Source organism: Rhamphochromis longiceps, linkage group LG9, assembly GCF_057381845.1.
Source record: "Rhamphochromis longiceps isolate RC_006_pf linkage group LG9, R_longiceps_female_GT1.1, whole genome shotgun sequence".
Taxonomy (NCBI): Eukaryota; Metazoa; Chordata; class Actinopteri; order Cichliformes; family Cichlidae; genus Rhamphochromis; species Rhamphochromis longiceps.
In genome coordinates, this window is record NC_140565.1 from 35,268,764 (window position 1) to 35,284,552 (window position 15,789).

The 15,789-nt window shown below is 48.4% G+C and overlaps 1 protein-coding gene across 3 annotated transcripts in view; it reads right to left on the reverse strand.

Moving 5' to 3' along the window:
* Positions 1-838: 838 nt before the first annotated feature.
* rreb1a (ras responsive element binding protein 1a) overlaps positions 839-15,789 on the reverse strand; it is a 53,650-nt gene continuing 38,699 nt past the window's right edge. For all 3 annotated transcript variants that reach the window (XM_085417604.1, XM_085417605.1, XM_085417606.1), the window contains 11 exons: positions 13,512-13,701; positions 13,128-13,421; positions 12,174-12,633; positions 10,431-12,087; positions 10,172-10,347; positions 9,794-9,985; positions 9,537-9,698; positions 9,281-9,430; positions 8,968-9,089; positions 7,937-8,660; positions 839-7,072 (listed from right to left, as the gene is read on the reverse strand). In XM_085417604.1, the coding sequence (XP_085273730.1) occupies positions 6,513-7,072; positions 7,937-8,660; positions 8,968-9,089; positions 9,281-9,430; positions 9,537-9,698; positions 9,794-9,985; positions 10,172-10,347; positions 10,431-12,087; positions 12,174-12,633; positions 13,128-13,421; positions 13,512-13,701 (4,687 nt within the window). In that variant the 3' untranslated portion in view covers positions 839-6,512. The remainder of the gene's footprint in view (positions 7,073-7,936; positions 8,661-8,967; positions 9,090-9,280; positions 9,431-9,536; positions 9,699-9,793; positions 9,986-10,171; positions 10,348-10,430; positions 12,088-12,173; positions 12,634-13,127; positions 13,422-13,511; positions 13,702-15,789) is intronic.

The window sequence follows — 15,789 nt, forward strand, 5'->3', positions numbered from 1 at the left end:
AGACTGTCGCGTGCAGTAACATCTGGAAAGAGTCTGATCGTCAGTTTAGTTTTTTTCTTTTGCACTGCAGTCCATCATCAGCCCCCCAGAGCCCAAACCTCAGCGTGACTGAAGCAGTGTGGCGCCATCGACAGACGGCTGAAAGCTAAAGAAAAGCTTTGAATGTCCTTTAAGGCTGGAGAGCTGCTCCTGAAAGAAAGCTGCCTCAGAGTTCAGGCTGCGGACTTCTTGAGAAGTCTCTCTACTCCGTTTTTGTCTCATATGCTGTGGCTTCACGTATGTTTGCAGATGCTTCAGTAAACGGCTCCTTCCATTTCCCAGGCAAAGAAATGTGGCGTGGGCCGAGACCTTCGCCTAAGGTGTGGCTGCATGTGCAAGGAAACTTTAAAAGTTTGTTTCGTCAGATTTGGTCGATGATTCTGTACATGCCAGATTCAGATGTTAAAGTTATTGATCTCTAATCATTCAGATTGACACTTCAGTGTCATCACCCAGATATATCCATAGATTCATGGCAAAACGTGCTTCTACAGGGACTCTGGTCCTTCAAGATGCAGAAAAGAGTACCAACTCTACGTCCTCTGCTGTACTTTTACTCAACACTGAAGTATGTCTATCAGACGACAAATAAAACTTTAGGAATCTGATAGAAACCCTCCTATCCCACAAAAATACTACACTACAGCGTTAAAGAACACAATGCAATGTAGTGTAAATATGAACTGAATAAGATCAGATGTTTTCTACAATAACTAGACTGGAATTTGTTTTTTTTACATAACATTTGCCTCCTAAAACTGTCATTTAAACACTTGTGACAAAAAAGCCGTGGACGGTCTTTGATTCACACACCTTTCCTTGATATATTCTTTATTGCTTTCTCTTATTGGGTTGAATACAGAACAGGTTTACATCTCTTGACTTTGTGAAACACTGTCATGTTTGAGAGGACAGACGAGGGAAACCACCACAGAGGAAAAGAAATCAACGTTTTTCAGACGATTGTGTCTTAATGCTTTCTGATTGAGGTCCAGCATTTGTGCGAGTGTGTTTAGAAATCTCCTCTCTGACGTTCCCTTTGACCTCTGACCGGGACGCAACATTACACAGGAGGGCGAAACCGAACCAGAGGAGGACTTCAACCAAATATCTGTGTGTGGAAGGAGGGGGGGGGTCTGTCTTTTAATCCAACCACACATTTGTTTTTGACGAGTTCACAGTCAAGTGCTAAATGTAGTGATTGACAGTTCTGACTCATTAAAAAGAAAAAAGAGAGACAACGTAATCAGGACAAGTTGCAACTCAGGAAATAAGAACATGAAGCATTTTGAATATGGATTCGTGAAAGACCCTGAGAGCGAGGTTATATATAATTTCATATATATATGTGTGTATGTGTGTGTGTGTGTGTGTGTGTGTGTGTGTGTGTGTGTGTGTGTGTGTGTGTGTGTGTGTGTAGCACAAGAAGTGATGAGAAAAGAGAAATCATCCATAATTGAACAAATTAGATTAACATGCAAAAAAACAAAAACCTAACCTAAAAGTCACCCTTTAACTGAACACAATGGATTTTCACAGTTTTATACGCATTTATATATCATAGAGAAAAAAATAAGAAACAAAAACTAACAACACAATAAAACCAATAGACCCAAACAATCTGTTCTCAACTCATATACAGGAGATCTACATAAAGCTTTTTGGATTCAGAGGGATTCTTATTGCTAGTCCGATTCGCACCCCGGCCCGCTGCACCTATGGTGAGCCGGTTAGTCCACGACACAAACCATCAGTTTCTCAAAACAGTTCTGCAGCATAAATGTGATACTCTTAATACATGGCTTCTTCTCAAGTCATTGTAGAAACTAAACACACACACACACACACACACACAGACACACTCGCCTGGGCTCCAAATAAATACATTTAAAAACAGTCCACGTGCATTCGAATGGAAGTCCAGTATTCATATGGCCGTGCGCACACACACACACACACACGTAATCCAGAGGGAGCACAGAGGGAGCTAACAAAACAGGAAACAGTTCAGAGAGAAAGGGAGGATTTCCTCCCGGCCACGAAACTTATTAACTCAACTGTGATTAGCATCATGGTTAACTTTACTCGCTTTGACTAGAGTGGCAAAGTTGCAAAAAAAAAAAAAAAAAAAAATCACCAATCTATCTTAGGAACAAATTCATTTAAAAAACATTACTGAAGTAAATCTATGGAAATGCTGATACATTCGATTAAACTCTGAGGAAATGCTTCAATTATGGAAAATTTTAAGCCGCTGACAAACTATTTAGACGACGCTATCTTTATTTAAAAAAAAAAAAAAAAAAGACCGGGTGTTAGCATTTTAGCTAACTTTTAGCTAGTTTCTTCCATAATCTGCTCCATAGTTTGTTTGTTTTTTAAATTTATTAAACATGATTCAAATGCGTTAATCAATCGATGCTGACTAAGCTAAAAATAAACAAGCTAGTAAGCTAGCTAGCATGATGGATTATTGTTAGCCACTAGCCTACAAGCTTTAATAATTTTTTTCAATTTTGAGCAACAACATAACTGCTAAGGCACTAAAACAGGAGGAAAAGCCAAACAAACGCTTTTGATCATCTTCGTATTTTCCAAATCAAAATGATCTAAATGCAAATGTATAAATTTTAGTTGTAGTTTTCACAGCTTTAGATGAGATGTTAGCTGCTAAAAATAACGGAGGAATGAATGCTGTATTGGGACTCGCTCTGCTTTGAAAGAAACTAATATTAAATTTTTATTCATTAACAGCTCAAAAAGGGAAATTCTACATTTTTATCGTACTTTAGCTTTCTAAATTTCATTAAACGTTTGTGAGGCCCAAATGATTTGATGTATTGACAAAAATATAAACATTACAGAATGGAGGAAACTGACTCCCTTTCTCTCTTGATTGTGTTACGACAGTCCATGCTAATATTACTAATAGTATTAATAGTAGTAGTAGTTTTGGAAGTTGTTAGTGCCACTTAACGGCAGCTACAAGTCAGCTCAGTTGTGGTTGTTCAATATATCTCGAGTAAATGGCTGACTGCTGCTGGCCTACAGTTCCGTTATGAGCCGCTGAGGTTTGATTTGCTTATGAGGTTGCTTGATATTTAAAAAAAAAAAAAAAGAAAAAAGAATCTGTACAAGATTATTAAGTATTATCAATCTTTACATGAAAAAGAAAACATATACATGCTATCAGGATCAATAGCCCTGATGTTATGGGTTCGTTTGGATAGGCTGGTCCAGGGGTGACGTTAGCCCTTTTATTTGTGTGTGTTTGTGCAGCGGGTAATACAGTTCGGGAACACAAAATAGTGTCGTGATTTCACCCCCACTCCAACCGACCCATCCGCCCATCCCTCTCACCCCTTCATTTAGCTCCTCTTTCAACGTACAGCTAAAGGGATCATTTTGAAAATGAACTGATTGTCTATAATGCCAAATTCTTAACCACAAATCCACCTTAGGGCTGGGCGATAAAACAGCAACAGAGGTTATCACAGTATGAACTCAATAAAAATTTAACAAAAGCTCAATAATGGTTTTGCGAATGCTGGAAGGGCAAAGATATCCTCAGAAAGGTAACTCTGCTTCAGTAGTTTGGAAATTACATTTGGCAATTTATAATCTGGAGAATGAACAGATCAGCTAACATCAGGCATTATTTTTTCTTCAAATAGCAGAAAGTAATTACAGTCCCAAACTAGTGTTGTTAGTAGACGCAGACCCTCAATTCCATACGACTTATCCAGCAGCAAACGTCAACATTTTCAAGCACCGGGCCTTTAAACTTCAAATAAATAATGCACTGATTTATATTAAAGTAACTATGTATGGAAGCTTGTTTCCTTCAGGAAAAAATAATAATAATAAAATAATAAAACAAAAGTAATCGCCAGGTAAAAGGTGTGTCAAAATTTTAACAGTTCAGTTTAGATATTTCAAAAATTGAATAGTACTATTGAGTATCTTGATTTTTAAGGTTACTGCTCAGTAAAAGCAGAGATATCAAGACATGAAATTTTGAGTTGGTAAGTTTAACTTTCAAGTTACTTTTCAGGATCTTGAAATTTCAAGATACATAACTTGAAACGTCGACCTATGGAAAACAAATACATTTCCCCCCGAATTGCAGGAACAAGCTTTCACAATAACAACTATCAACTGATATTTATTTATTTGTTTTTTAAATTGTGCTCAGATTCTTAGCCTCATCGCCCAGCCCTAACCAACTCTCACTACATAGTTTCCAAAACACAAGCAAAGTACATGTCAAATAGAAACTGAACGTTTTCAGTTGTTCTCTTTGTATCAGCACAGATGAACACAAAAGAGGTACAAGTCCTCATGTACTTTCAGAAGAAAAGGTGGGGGTAAAATGGGACAAGCCGTGCTAAACAAGTCCAGGGCCAACTCAAGAAACACGGATAATACTGTAAGAGGACTAGCTAGGCTGACACTTAGCTAGAAATCCTGCTAACTAGCTTAGTCATGTTTGGTCTTATCTAATCCGGTCAGTTAATATTAGTTAAGATATGTTTTTACCCAGTAGGTAGGTGATGTCCCAGGATCCAATTAGCAAAACCCAACCTTGTAATCAGAGCTAGCTAGAGCTAACTAACCAAACCAAAACATTAACAGAGTAAACACAAGTCTGGGCAGGCTGGTTAATTCTAGCTAGCCTGTAGCATTTTTAGCCTGTGGGCGATATGTTGGAACCCAATAAGAAAACCTAAGCTTATATTAGAGATAAGAAGGGCCAACTAACCATACCAAGTTATTTAACCAAGTTAATCCGTTGCTAGCTTTGTTATAGTCAGTTATTGCCATCTAATACTACCTTTTTACTATTTTGATATCTTAGGGTTTTTATCATCTTGCCTGCTCTGGTCAGTTTTTCCAAACTAACTCTAACATTTTCTAATGTCTAATTGCTCCCGAAGAAAAGCTGATGCCAATGTAGGTAAAATACCGCTAGCTAGCATCATACCGGTTTTTAACCGTGGTATTAACAAATTCCTTGCCATTTCTATGTTCTACTAAATTAGCTTCTATTTGGGTTAGTGTGCATGCCGTGTTTGAAGCTACACTAATGAGTTAGCCCTGGCTTGCTTTGATTTGGCCCACAGTAGAAACCTGGCCTGCAGAGCATTAGCCCAGCTTAGGAAGACATAGGATTTAAAGGGTTGCCTACAGAGCTGCTCGTCGGTTGCTTTAATGGTTGCAGTTAAAAAGCAGAAGTTGAGGTAAACTGAACCTAAGTCAGGTATTAGCGGCGTTACACATTAGCACGCTGGAGGCCCTGTAATAAACCCTATAAGAATACTAGGGGGTGACGATGAGAGACAGGTGGGAGTCGCGCACACTCACACTCACACTCACACCCATACACAAACACAAAACCTTTTGATTTGTTCAGTTACATATATATAAAAAAAATCCACGAAAATGAATTCCCATCCCTACACCTAAATGTCACTGGTAATCGCACACATGCAGAAAAACAGAAAATACTCGAGCATCACGTGCCTCATGTTTAACTCTCTGTACACACATGGAATCAACTGAGAATGATTATGAGTGAGAAATTATGAGCACACACACAGGCCGACTCACAGGGTGGCTTCAGGGATCAATAGTGTGATGGGTTTAAAAAAAAAAAAAAACAGGAAGAAGAAACACGGAGAACACAAACACTATTTTCTGCCCTTTCAAGAGTTCCTCTTCACACAGAAATGCGACTTTGAGAAGTTCGTGAATGTTTTCTTGTGTTTTGCCGAGCCGGCCAAGAGTCGGAACAACGGCGAGGCGTTTTCCAGTTACAAAAACAAAACAGAAAAAAAGCTACCTCGGTCACACGGTGGCAGGCGGCCGCCAGTTGACGGTGGTGGTCTTTGTGGTGAATCTGGGCCGCTTCGGCAGCCGTGCAGCTGTCGCCTCGCTCTTCAGTTTTATCCAAAACATATCAAAAATATCGACTGGTCAAACCGGACAAGCGGTTGGTGAATTTCTAATTTAGGAAATCCGAAACGTTGTGAAAGCATATTGTTCAGACACGTGTGTCGCGACGTCCAGCTCTTAATTTAAATACCGAAGAAGAATGGCAGATGCCATGTCTCAGTCTCTGTCTGTCTCTTGGCGTCTCCAAAGTTGATCATTTCTCTAAGAAAAATCTAGAACAATAATAAATCGTAACTTTATTCTTTTTATTGCTGAAATATAGATTCCCCCGCACAAAAAAATCTTATGTAAATCATTGTCATCATAAAAAGCTATAAAAATTAGATCCATTCTCCGTAATAATGCAGATAAAGATATAGCAAAAACATCTTTTAGGACTAGTAGTAAGGCACTTCAAGAAAACGAGGATTTCGTCTCTCTATCAAAAAGGGTTTCAGGGCTGGTTTTTGCATCGTCATCAAAGGTGTAGCGTCTCTCCGACCGTATGGCACTGCGGTGTTGTGGTTAGGGGTTCGCCCTCACTCCACGCCCACCAGAGGAGGCTCTCCGTTGGGCAGGATGTGTTCCAGAGGGGGCTTGGCGTGGATCTCCAGCAGCCCCTGGATAAAGCCCTGGGTGGGGGTGGCTGCTGCCGCTTCCCCTGGCGGGCAGTTGGTGGAGGAGTGAGAGGGGTCTTTGGAGGCGTTTGGGTCAGATGTCAATTCGGCGCTAGTAGTTGTCTTTGTGTCAGTAGCTTGGCGGCTGGGAGTCGAGTCGACGGCGGTCGCAGGATCCGAGTCCCCACCGGACTCTGTTGGTTTCGAAGGGCTCTGTTCCTCCCCCTCGTCTATCACGTCCTCCTCCTCCAGCTCCTTCATCCCGGCTGCGGCGCTCCCGCACTCACTCTCGTTCTCTGAGGGCGGGCAGGTGGAGGTCGGGGTCGGGGTGCAGGAGTCACCGTCCTCGCTGCCGGCGTCGTCGTTGGCGCCAGAGGAGCCGTCAGCACCGCGGGGTTTCAGGTGGATCCTTTGGTGCCGGACCAGGCTGTGCTTCAGGGTGAAGGTCCTCTCACAGGTCTGACACTGATAAGGACGCTCACCTGGAGGCAGGACGAGCGAGGAGTCAGAGCGAGGAAGACAGTACAGGTAACAACAACAAAGACAGTCATAAATGTATAACCACAAAAAGACCACAACATTCACAGCCACAGGTGACCTGTGTGACCTCAGGTGTGTCGTACCTGTGTGTGACCTCAGGTGTGTGACCTCAGGCGTGTCGTACCTGTGTGTGACCTCAGGTGTGTGACCTCAGGTGTGTCGTACCTGTGTGTGACCTCAGGTGTGTGACCTCAGGTGTGTCGTACCTGCGTGTGACCTCAGGTGTGTCGTACCTGTGTGTGACCTCAGGTGTGTGACCTCAGGTGTGTCGTACCTGTGTGTGACCTCAGGTGTGTGACCTCAGGTGTGTCGTACCTGTGTGTGACCTCAGGTGTGTTGTACCTGTGTGTGACCTCAGGTGTGTCGTACCTGCGTGTGACCTCAGGTGTGTGACCTCAGGTGTGTGACCTCAGGTGTGTGACCTCAGGTGTGTCGTACCTGTGTGTGACCTCAGGTGTGTGACCTCAGGTGTGTCGTACCTGCGTGTGACCTCAGGTGTGTGACCTCAGGTGTGTGACCTCAGGTGTGTGACCTCAGGTGTGTCGTACCTGTGTGTGACCTCAGGTGTGTGACCTCAGGTGTGTTGTACCTGTGTGTGACCTCAGGTGTGTCGTACCTGTGTGTGACCTCAGGTGTGTTGTACCTGTGTGTGACCTCAGGTGTGTCGTACCTGCGTGTGACCTCAGGTGTGTTGTACCTGCGTGTGACCTCAGGTGTGTTGTACCTGTGTGTGACCTCAGGTGTGTGACCTCAGGTGTGTCGTACCTGTGTGTGACCTCAGGTGTGTGACCTCAGGTGTGTCGTACCTGTGTGTGACCTCATGTGCCGGGTCAGGTCCTGCAGAGACCAGAACCTCTTGGAGCACACGTTGCAGATCTTCTTCCTCTTGTCCACGCGTCCTCCGGATGACTCGCCGCCCTCCAGGCTCTTTGGTTCTGATGCCTCTTCGTCGCTCCTCTCCTCCTTCTCCTTCTCCTCTTCCTCTGACTCGCCACTGTCGCCTCCTTCACTGTCGCCTCCCTTTGCTCCTTCCTCTGTCTCCATCTCTGTCTCCTTCTCCTCATCGCCGGGTTTGCTCTCCGGCGCCGCCTCTTCCTCCTCCTCCTTTGCCGGAGTGGCTTCCTCCGCTGTTGGTAGAGGTGGAGTCGGCGTATCCTCTGAGAGGTGTGCCCTCTCGTGGCGAGCGAGCGTGGTGGCGTAGCGGAAACTCTTCTTGCACACTCGGCAGACATGTTTGTAGTCCGGCTGCTGTTTTGCAGCGAGGCTGTAGGACGAGGAAGACGAGGAGGACGCGGGTGTGTCCTTCTCCTCTTCTGGGCTCTCGGGCGCTACTTGGGGAGTGGAGGTAGCGGGTCCACATGAAGATGAAGATGAAGATGAAGAGGAGGAGGAGCAGGAGGGCTGAGAGGACTGCTCCTCCTGGGCGGAGCCTGAAGATGACGTGTTGAGTTTGAAGTCGATGAGCTTCTTGCCAAAGTTCAGGTCCAGACTCTTGTTGCTGTGGCAGTCGTCATCGTCGGTGCTCTCCACCTGGAGGAGGGTTTTAACATTTATGACATCATCACATGACATGTGAGGCGTCTTTTTTTTTTTTATTGACCTTTTTTGAAAAGAACAGGCTGCTGAAGGTGCTGCAGCACCCTCTGGTGGACGGTTGAAGGTTTGAATGACCACAAAAACAAAATTAAATATAGCGTCGATCTTACATCCTGTGAGCCGAATGTGTGTGTAATCTGCAGTTTACGTATATTTTACTCCATAATTTTGCTTTACAGAGAAATACTGTTTGTATCTCAGTGCTGGGCTTTTTAAAGACCTGTTCCCACAGCTATGTTACCTTGCTGCTGTTTGGAGGCTGTTTGCCCTGTGCTGCTCGGGTCTCCTGCGCCCCCTGCTGGTCCGGCTGCTGTGTGGTTTCCGTCTCCTGCTGCTCGGCAGGTCCGGGAGTCGGGCTGAAACCTGCAGCACAAAAACAGCTTCAGGCGATGATTTAAAGGGTGCCTAACATCTTCAGATATCAGCAGACTCCAGGAACAGGGCAGTTCTGCAGTTTGACTCTGGCACTAAGGTGAAGCCCTGGATTACTTCAGCTCCACTTCCTGCCACATGACACCAAATCTTTCCTTCACGACTCGTTATTAAAATGTTACCTTGGCTTGGTTTGTGGGTGGGGCTTTCATGGTTGCCTTCACAGTGGGTGGTGCTATCAGCGGTGGGGGCGGGGCCTGAGTCTGTAGATGAAGCGGTATTGCTGAGGTTTTGTGCTTCTGGTGCCATCTGCTCCGTCTCTGATTGGCTCTCTGTGGGAGACAGTCAACAATCAGTGCTCTGAGCTCATCTTGTGTTGGTTGCCGCGGGAGACGCGTCTGTGGATGTAACGGTGATAAAAACTGGTTGTTCTCTGACCGGCGCTCTCATGCGAGCCTTCGTCGCCGCCTTTCTTCACGAGGGCGCCGTTGCGTCGCAGCGTCCTGTGGGTCACGCCGTGCTTCCTCAGCAGGTGGCGCTCACAGTTGGATTTGGTGGAGAAGAAGGCGTCGCAGCGCGGACACGGGAATGGCTTCTGACCTGGGTGAAGACCAAACGAGAACCAGGTTTCCATGGAGTCAGGCACTGGGGCGGTGCTCAACACCAGTTTCGTGTGTGTGTGTCGTGGTCATTACCAGTGTGTGTCAGCATGTGTCTCTGCAGCGAGCTCGCCCACGGGAACACTCGGGGGCAGAAGGGGCAGGTCAGCTTCTGGACAGAGTTGGAGTAAGCGTTCTTCTTTCCTTTGGGCTGATTCACTGCCGCCGGCTTCGCCTCCTCCTTAGCTCCGCCCTCCTTCTCCTCCCCTCCTGTTGCTTTGTCACCATCTGCTCACAGAAAGAGTTTGAATTAAATCAAGGGAAAAATTCAACCTGCTAACAGATACGTTTATTATCGATGACTAAAACAAATGAACATTTAAATATTTTTATTTGGGTTCATTTGTAGTTTTTATTTTTTTGACTGTAAGTTTTGGTTGCAGGAGTTTCCTGGACACAGTTTCCTGCCCCCACCTCTCTTTCCTGCCAGGTCAGCAGCGCCTGTCTGCAGGTAGTTGCTGAACTTGTTGGCGTCTGTGTTGGCGAGCATCTTTTCCACGCTGGCAAACTCGCCGCTCGACTCCAGGTCGATGCCGCCGACGGCCTTCTCCTTCAGGCCGAGGCCGGCTGCCTTCTTCCTGGGCCTCCTCCTGTTGGAGAGAAGGTGGAGTCAGCGGGAGCGCTGAACATAGCAGCAATGTGAATAAAGTTATTTGAAATGGCGCCCACAAACCTGGAGGGTCCGTCGGAGGCGTCGTCGCTCTGTCCCTCCAGGCCGGCCGAGGCTGCGGGGGCGTCTGTGGCGGAATCGGCCTGAGAGGAAGCGACGCCGGCAGCGTCGCGCTTCAGCAGGTCTGGGGCGGCGGACACAGAGCTGATGATCTGAGCGATGGAGGCCAGCGGCGGCAGCTCTTTGAGGGTGCCGGAGGGTGAAGAGGTGGCGGGTTTGGGGAGCAGTGGTTTGAGGCGCTGGGCTCGCGCCGCGTTGGGGAGAGAGGTGGGGGAGGAAGTGGAGCCCGGGGGCAGCTGGTAGCAGCCGAGCTGGGGGTGGGGGTGAAGCGGGGAGGGGCCGCTCGCCATCTTCTCGTCCTTGGACAAAGCCTGCTGCTGCTGCTGCTGCTCGACGATGCTGCTGCCGCTCTGCTCCGTCTTTATCTCCCTCAGCTCGCCGCCGCTCGCCGCCTCCCTTCGCTGTCTCTTGCTGGGGATGGACAGGTCGATAGGCTGGTCCAGGTCGGCGCAGTCGAAGGGGGGGGCGACGCTCTCCAGTTTGACCCCAGGTGACCCCGTCTGGCTGCCAGCGCCAGCGCCGCGGCCCTTGGCGGAGAAGTCGAGCGGCTGGTCCAGTTCTGCAGGATACGTGACGTTCGCCAGTTCCTCCACCTTCACGACCGGGATCGGAGGCTGGCTGATGCCGTTCAGCGCCAACGGTGTGGTGCGGGCAGTGGCGAGGGCGGTGGCGGGCAGCAGGGTGGCGATGTGCTCCTCGATCTCGCGCTCTTGCACCTCAGGGTGCTGCTTCAGCAGGTGGTGGATGCAGTTGCGTTTGGCTAGGAAGGCAGCGCCGCAACGTCGGCACTCGAACGGTTTCCTCTGGCAGCCGTTGTGCGTGCGCAGGTGGATCTGCAGCGCCCGGTACGTTTTCAGGTCCTCGCCGCAGAACCGGCACAAGGTCTCGGCTCCGGTGCAGCCCGTCTCTGCGTCCTGGGTGGAGGTGGTGCCTGTAGTGGTGATGGCGGCTGCGATGTTCGCCGTGGTTGTCGAGGTGACGTACTTGATGTTTTTCTCGATGTCCTTCCTCGAGGTCTTGGCGTGCTTCTTCCTGAGGTGGCGCTCGCAGTTGGCCTTGACAGTGAACGGATAATGGCAGACGCGGCAGACGTAGGGGCGCTCTCCGCTGTGCGTGCGCAGGTGACGGATGAGCGTGGCTTTATCAGGAGCTACATAGTCGCAGATGTTGCACTGGTGGGGCAGGATGCCGAGGTGGAAGCGCATGTGTGCCTGCAGCACGCCGGAGAAAGCGAACACCTGGTCGCAGAAACGGCACGGGAACGAGCCCGAGTTGTTGCCGCCTTTGGTTCCTGGCTTTCTTCCGCTAAGTCCCACCTCCTCGTGTACAGCTGTAGTAGCAGCAGGCGGCGAGTCAGACAGGGGGGTGTGGGCCTCATTCATGCACTCCGCGTCCATCTGCCCGCCGTTCCCGGCTGAGGACGAGGAGGGCGTTTTGAAGAGCGAAGGCGTGGGAGGTGGCAGGCTGGGGCTGATGCAGCCCAGTGAGGCCTGCTGGGAGCTCTGCAGCGGCGGAGGAGTCGTCGTTGTGAGGCTGGAGCGAGGGCTGATGGGAGGTTTGGGTTTCAGTGGCGGCATCGCCTTCTGACCCTGAACTTGACCTGCAGGAGGAGAAACAGTCGGTGAGCGTCGGGATAAATCTACTTTCAGAGGCTTGAGTAATAAACCGGCTCCAGCCAGCACCCACCGTTAGCACCGCTGAATCCTGGAGCTTTGGCCAGAGGTGGGAGTCCTATCTGATTTGGTGTGGTAGTCGCCACTTTCAGGATCTGCTGGATATCTGCCAGCTCCATAATCCCAGTACCGCCTGCCTCTCCGGGCTTGACGCCTGACGAAGCGGCGCTGGCTGCGGTTGCGGTCCCGTCAGGTTGCAGGAGGAAGCCGGTGGGGAAGGGCTGCAGGGACAGCAGGCTGAAGGCGTCTCTCTGGGAGAGGCCCTGCAAGGCCGAGCCCGGGGCCTCCAGCAGGGGGATGCTGAGGGCCGTCAGACCGCTCACGCTGAGCCCCAGAGTCAATCCCAGACCTCCAGACAGGTAGCCTGAAGCCGGCTCCTGGGGGAGGCTGGAGGACGGAGGCTCCACGTGTATCACCTTGATGCTGTCCAGGTGGGCCTGATGGATCTCGTCATCCGTGGGACCAGCGTTCACCTGAGGGACACAGAGAGGAAACATGTGCTGGGTTAAAAGATCACACGCACACTTTTTTAAAAATCAGTCTTTTAAAGACCGCAGAACAAAAAAACAAAAACTTCTTTGTAAAAACTTTTGTACTAGTTGGGTTAACATTCGTAAAGTTGACGCACAAGTTCAGCCAGGAAGTCATGGCCCTGCTTTCCCACGCTATTAATCTCAACGCTGACATCATCACTCTCGTCCAATCCTCTTCTCCCATCAGCCTCTGCTTGGCGTGGTTCTGCTCTCTGTTTTTCTCCCTTTAAGACTCTTTTGTGAGACCCACCTCATCCAGAGCTCTATTCAAGCCACCGCCAGCATTTGGACTCCTGTTCTAAATCCCATCACATCCTGTCACCAATCCTGATCTGTCTGCATTTTGTTCTTTGGCACTGAAGTATGCTTATTTCAGTTTGTGCTTTTAATTTGAAAGGTCCACGTGTGTGCCATGTTTTTACTTCCAAACATACCTTAGAAACGTGCTGAAGACCCAGCCCTTCCAGGAAGTTGGACTGCTCTGCAGGCAGGGCTTCTTGGTCTGCGTCCTGCTGGTCGTTCTCAACCTCGTTCTCTGCAGAACCTTCTCCTTCCTCCTTCGCCTTCTCTGCGGTATCCTCCGCGCTGGTGGTGGCGCGTTTGTCGGGGTGAGAGTTGGTTTTATGGAGGTCCAGGGCTGAGCGAAGGGGGAACGCCTTGTCGCAGGACTCACAGACGAACCGGTGGAACTTACTGATGCATCGTCTGAGATTCGTCTCACACCAGACCTGGACGGGAAGAAAAACGGCGTTAAAACTCTGAATCCCGACATTTCGATCCAGGAAGCGATCCACGGGAACACGGTGACGGATGAACACCTGTGCAATGTGAGGAAACTTCTTGCAGGAGAAGTCAATGAAGGCCAAGTCATTGAAGCCGGTGGGGATAGAGGGGTTGCTCTGGATGAAAGGGCGGCCGCTGGGGTCCTGGGGGAGGAGCTTATGAACCCCCGCATTGTGACGCAGCAAACCACGGTGGGTTCGGAAAGAAAGGCAGCAGAGATCACACCTGCAAACACAAACACAGAAGAAAATGCTGCCTGAATGTGAGGCAATAATTCAAGACAGACTTGAATCAGAAAAAACGTCAAATAATCCAAAATATTTGGTCACTGAAAAACAAGAAAGCTCCTCCCACACATGTTAGCAGGAATCTGGTTTTTCTCTGTGAACTTCAAACAATCATCAGATTGACTAACGACTGGAAATATCCTGTTAGTCATCCGCTCGGAGGGTTTAAATAGTGAGTTTGTTTGTTTTAAGAAGATGGAGAGGAGAAGTCCTCGATGTTTGCCCAGAAGAAGGAAAAAATGTTTTCATTGTCCTTCATTTTTGCATTTTGAAAAACCTCTGAACTCCCGCCACCAGGAGGCAACATCTCTCCTTTTTGTTTGTGGGGACCAGCAGGCTGACAAAGAGGAGGTGATGACATCATTTCGTGCCTTCCTGACTCTTGTTTTTCCAGTTTGAAGGCGCTCACTCACGAAGCTCGTGCTAAAGTTTGTGTGAAACTTTGAAGCCAGCAGAGAGGATGTGATCTTTGAGCTGATTCGTGCTCGTCCGTCACCTTTTCACGGAGGACTACAGACACAGCTTGATACGTGGAAATCACACCGCTGGTTATTCAGCGGGTTAAAGACACACACGTGCAGGAAGACAAGTGTGTGTGTGTGTGTGTGTCTGTGTGTGTGTGATAACCCGGTGTTGGTCCGGCTCTCGTTAAGCGCTGAGAGGACAGCTGCCCAGTGTCTGCCGCAGTCACACACTCTTATCACATCGTGTGTGTGTGTGTGTGTGTGTGTGTGTAATCCCCTCAGTTACGCTGTCAGAGGATGGTGGGGGTCTGCACCATATGTGGAGCAGCACTTGTTGAACTCCATCAGTCAGACCTGCACCTCCGCCCTCATCCATCCGAGCGTCTGTGTAACAATCAGCCCACTGGTGAAACATCGATCACTGTGCTGCTGACTGTCATCGTTTTAGTTTTAAGCAAAACAACTCCAGTGTTTCCTGACCCTTCAAAGTAATCACGTAAAAAGTCTTTAGAGGTCTTTATGTTTTTATTACATGAAAACATTGCAGTGCTGAGGTGACGGCGTTCAACAAGCACGAATCATGTTTACGAACTACAGACTGCGTCTCGCTTCGTGTTGTGACAAACCTCCTTTTTTAGAAACTTTAGATGGTTAGTCGTTTCTTCATCGATCGATCGAACAAAGAGACCAAAACCATGGCCTGAAACAGGAAGCTGGAGCAACACGGTGCCTCCTGTGTCTGCGCTTGTGCCTCTACAAGCTCACTTTCATCTGATTGGTCAGCTTGAGGAAGCCTGCTGAGGGGCAGCTGCCACTGCTCGCGTGCTGTGTGAGCATGCCTGAGACGAGGCTGAGAGCGGCCTGAGCGTTCGACCTGACAGCAGTGACTCCCAAATCGAGGGGTGCAGACCCCCAAGTGGGCGGCGGCACTACTGCAGCTACAAACTGATGTTAAACTAATACAGACAAACCGTGTTGTTACTCCTGAACATGATGCAGGAGGCCACGCCTTTGTCACAGACACAGTCTGTAATCACCGACCTGCAGCCGAGGCGGTGATGTGACGGCTGCTCGTCGTCTCGGAGGTTTCACATTCCCTCACGCACTTCAACACCTAAACACCACCTTTTTGTCTTCGTCTGGTTTTAATGTGACCGAACATCCACCCATCATCCTGGGTGAGGTGAATTACGCTCCATCCTCCTCCATCCCTGCAGGGTACTCGATCCTCTTACCGGCTGATTAGGGAGGATTTACAGCTAAATATTCTCCTTCCTCCATAACAAGCTCAGCGCTGCCCGCTCGCCTCCTCCTCTCCCTCATCACAAACATTCTGTGCTTCCTTTCTTGTTTCCTTACAGCTCTCCATCCTTCCTTTAACCTTTCTTTCTGTCTCATATCCATCCTCCTTTCCTTCTCTGCTCCTTTCTTTCCTTTCCTTCCTTTATTCTTCTTTTTCTTCTCTTCATGTCCTGCTTTTATATTTCTTTGTATCCTTCCTTCTCTTTTCCTTGTCTCCTTTCCTACCTATCTGTCTGTCCATCCTTACGTCCTGTTCTTTC